This window comes from Mus pahari, chromosome 3, assembly GCF_900095145.1.
Source record: "Mus pahari chromosome 3, PAHARI_EIJ_v1.1, whole genome shotgun sequence".
In the NCBI taxonomy this organism is placed as follows: Eukaryota; Metazoa; Chordata; class Mammalia; order Rodentia; family Muridae; genus Mus; species Mus pahari.
In genome coordinates this window covers 112,278,034-112,281,739 of record NC_034592.1, presented here as the reverse complement: position 1 = coordinate 112,281,739, position 3,706 = coordinate 112,278,034, and the positions used below count along the sequence as shown (strand labels likewise).

At 51.6% G+C, this 3,706-nt stretch overlaps 1 protein-coding gene across 1 annotated transcript in view; it reads right to left on the bottom strand.

Annotated features, from left to right (window-relative positions):
- Window positions 1–1,103: 1,103 nt before the first annotated feature.
- Ttl (tubulin tyrosine ligase) overlaps window positions 1,104–3,706 on the bottom strand; it is a 28,181-nt gene continuing 25,578 nt past the window's right edge. The window contains exon 7 of the mRNA XM_021193982.2: window positions 1,104–2,337. Coding sequence (XP_021049641.1) covers window positions 2,223–2,337 — 115 coding nt within the window. The 3' untranslated portion in view covers window positions 1,104–2,222. The remainder of the gene's footprint in view (window positions 2,338–3,706) is intronic.

The following is a 3,706-nucleotide window of genomic DNA, read 5'->3' as shown; positions in this document are numbered from 1 at the left end:
TGAGGTAGCCCCTGGGTCAGGTAATGTCTCCTCCACGAGACACTAAGGCACAGCGAGGTCATTTGGCTTGTGTGACATTGTGCAGTCTAATGACAGAGCCATGGGTAGAATTGGCATCTCCAAACAACCCCCCACCCCTGGGTGATGGGCAGCACTTACACCAACTGACCATGAAGAGTGACTGGGAGACCAGGCATGAGACCATCTGTGCCAGGGACACCATATAATGGTACGAAACGGTTCAGAGCCAGCCTATCTTCCTACTTGGTGGGAAGGAAATACATAAAAAAGGTTGAAACTATGTAAGGAAGAAACTTAATCGCTCCCACTTTGTAATACCTCACTTCCTTTATACAGTGGGTATGGATTTGTTTAGGCTTATTACAAAACCTGTCAGAATTCATAAAGATTTACTGGCATCTGCTTTTTAGCTCCATAACAGCTAAACACTCTCCAATGTCCCTGTGATTTGGGTGCAAGAACACACACACAGGCCTCCCTGCTTTCTCCATTACCAGCCCACCTAGCCTCGCCGAGGACCCAGCACCCCCCTCCCTTTCTAAGTGAGTGTCCACACTGCCTTCTCACATCACTCCCTGTCAGCAGTGCTGGGCCTCAAGAACCGATGTCATATTGAGTTTTTTTACCTTGCTCTTGGTGCCACCTCTGTTACCCACATTCCAGGTAACCCTGGCACCTTTGCCTTCTAACTCTAGGCTCCCATGAGTTGGAACTTTCCTTGCTTCAGTAAACACTGTCACATCCTGCCACCCACTGGTGCACGTTCTAAAAGTCTCATCTTTCCTTTCCTCGATGCAAGCGCCCACACCTCATCCTGTCTGAGGGAGAGGTGCTTCACCAGGTCTTCTGTGGACATTTCACTCGACTGTAGAGTGTGCCAAGTACATGCAAATGAAGACACACATGGTTACACCAGGAAAGAACACTGTGCTCTGGGGAGAAGGGCAGCTTCGCTGCGTCTGCCGTGGTTCCAGGACACCCTTCAGAAGAGCCTGTTCTCACGCTCACCCTGAATACACGTACGTGACTCTTCTCACCACCACCACCACCACCACCACCACCACCACCACCACGGAAGCGGGCTCCCGAGAAGCCTATAAAATATGAATGGACCCATAACCCAGAAACAACATCTCATGGTACACTTTTGTTGACATTTACAAGAAGTTGTACAGAGCTCCAAAAAATACTTCTTTCTCACTCAGGCAGGCACACCTTCACTGAAAGGGGTCTCTCCTGTCACCTACATGCATATGCACACTGGACCCTTTCTGGAATGGAACCTGGCCCTCCAGCTCTTGCAGAGGCCCCCAGGAGCCAAGGAGGACAGGCATAGGGAGAGCTATGTGGTGAAGAGGAGTGTGAGGAAAAGGATTCTACTTTCCCTGACTCCCAGAATGGATTGCTACAAAGGTTCAAAGATGGGGAGGGGGGGGGAGAATAAATTGCAAAGCGGCATTCAGAATTCTGGTTAAACCAAAGATAACTGAGACTCAAGATACTTCAGAAACTCCCACCCTCCCAGCCACCCACCCATCCCTTTAAGTAAAGTATGATATCATGGTTTTGGTTTTGGTTTTCTCTCTCTCATGCTTATTTGATGCTTGCAGATGTGTCAGGCCTGCGGCTTTTGTTTCTAAAACATGCAGTGAGCCGCATACACTGTTTGGTGTCCACAGGACCCCTGGCAGGCGCCCACTCATTGCCCACCAGGATGGTGACAAGCAAGAGGCCTTCACTGACAGGCCAGGGCACAGCCCACTGTGCTGCATGCTCATCCAGAGTTCAGCGGGACAGAGTGTCGCAGGGAACATGTGGCAACCTCTAAAATGCTCTAAGGTCCAGTCTGTGTCCAGTGAGGCTGCACCAGGCACAGACTAAGGCACTAAAGCTGCAGCAGGCAGGCAGACACCCCTCAGAGGCCCCTGGGCTGCACCCCGGGGAGATCCCAGTACCATCCAAGCAGAAACCGCTCAAGGGATCAGAGCGTGCAGAGGCAGAGCGCCCCTCCAGACAAGTGCTGGGCTCTCCCTCTCAGTCGCTTGTGTCAGCTTCCCAAGGTCTCCGCAGCCCCGTGGGCAGCTCGCTTCCTGCACATCTGTCCCCCAGCATGCCTTGACAAGGAGCAGTCCAGTCATCTCTCTTTCCTCTGGAGCGGGACCCCATACATTTCCCAAGGCGGCTCTGTGCTTTCCGGTGCTTCACAGCTTGATGAACGCAGCCGGCTGCTGCGGCACCTGCTCCGTGTCCGGGGGTGGGAAGACACTGGATATGGCTATGTCCACGATGCCCTGGCACAGTTCTGCATAGAGTTTCCTGAAATAAGTTGTTAAAGATGTCATTGAGGCTGTTCATCAAAGCTGGGTATGGCGTGTGTGTGTGTGTGTGTGTGTGTGTGTGTGTGTGTGTGTATTTCAGTGTCAATCTGCCCTAGAAATTCCACCTTTGAAAAACTCGTCTCTGTGAATAAAGTACCCACAAGAGGCTCTGCACACAGATAAAACATGTAAGTATTCTTTAAAAGGCCTTGATGACTAGCGGAGAAGGTAATTTCAGTAGAGTCACGAGCCCGGCTCACCTGCCTGTGAGGCTGTACACAGAGGGGCAGGCATCATCCAGGAAAATCAACACCTTCTAAGAGAAAAGGGACACTAGCGAAGACTTGTGGAGTTGACAGTTGAGATGGGACTCAGGAAATAAAGAGTAGTCCGACAAAGAGTGATGACAGTGTAGAAAAAAACAGAGGCAAGAGAGGCAGGACACTGAGACTGGAGAAGGGCAAGGAGGCTGTGAAGGTGCGCATGCTGGGTAGCACGAGGGGAGCGGCAACCTATGCCAATGAGACTGAAGAACTCAGAATACATGGGAGAAACGGAACGTGAGCGCAGAACAAGCGTATTGTAGACTATCCGAGGCCCAAGGTGGGGTGGCTCAGTGGGCTTAACTTCCCCCAGGGGCAACATAACCCCATCATCTTAGTTTCCTTCCCTCTGGTTCCAATCAGCACACGGGAGGTTTCACCCCAGCGTCTCTGACCTCTAACACCCACGGCTGCACAGCAGAACACAGCGGAGAGACCCTCCCACCTCTTCATGACAGTGTGTGGGGAGGCTGTCTGTCTGGTTCCCTTGTGGGACTCCATGGGTGGGACGAGTCCCCAGAGCCAACTGCTTGGGACCGACCCTTAGCGCAGGCAGAAGCCAGAGGTGTGAGGAAACATATCGGATGTGCCTGCAACTTGCTCGGGAGGCATTGGGAACCCAAGAGGCCAGATCCAAGGACAGGAGTGCAGACCAGCCTGCCTAGGCCCAAGGTCTTGGCCATCCTCATCCCCAGAAGTCGATGTGTACCGACTCCACTGTCTAAGAGTTTCTCTTAAGCCATTCTTATCCCTGTTGTCCAATGACGTGTTCACCCGGCAGCCCCCCACCCCATCACAGAACTTCCTCTCCCCCCCTATCTTCTAGGCTGCCAGGTCTGTATTCTACCCTGTTAGAAAGCCTCTAGGAAGCCATGCTTCCATGTTCTCTCTAAGGAAGTCCTAACTGCTGGCTGACCTTCATCTGTCCTGCTTGATGCTCTCTCCACTCCCCAAATCCCTGGCCCCTCCCACTTACACAATTTAATCCCATTTTCTTTTTATTTGTTTTTTTGTTGTTGTTTTTGTTTGTTTGTTTGTTTGTTT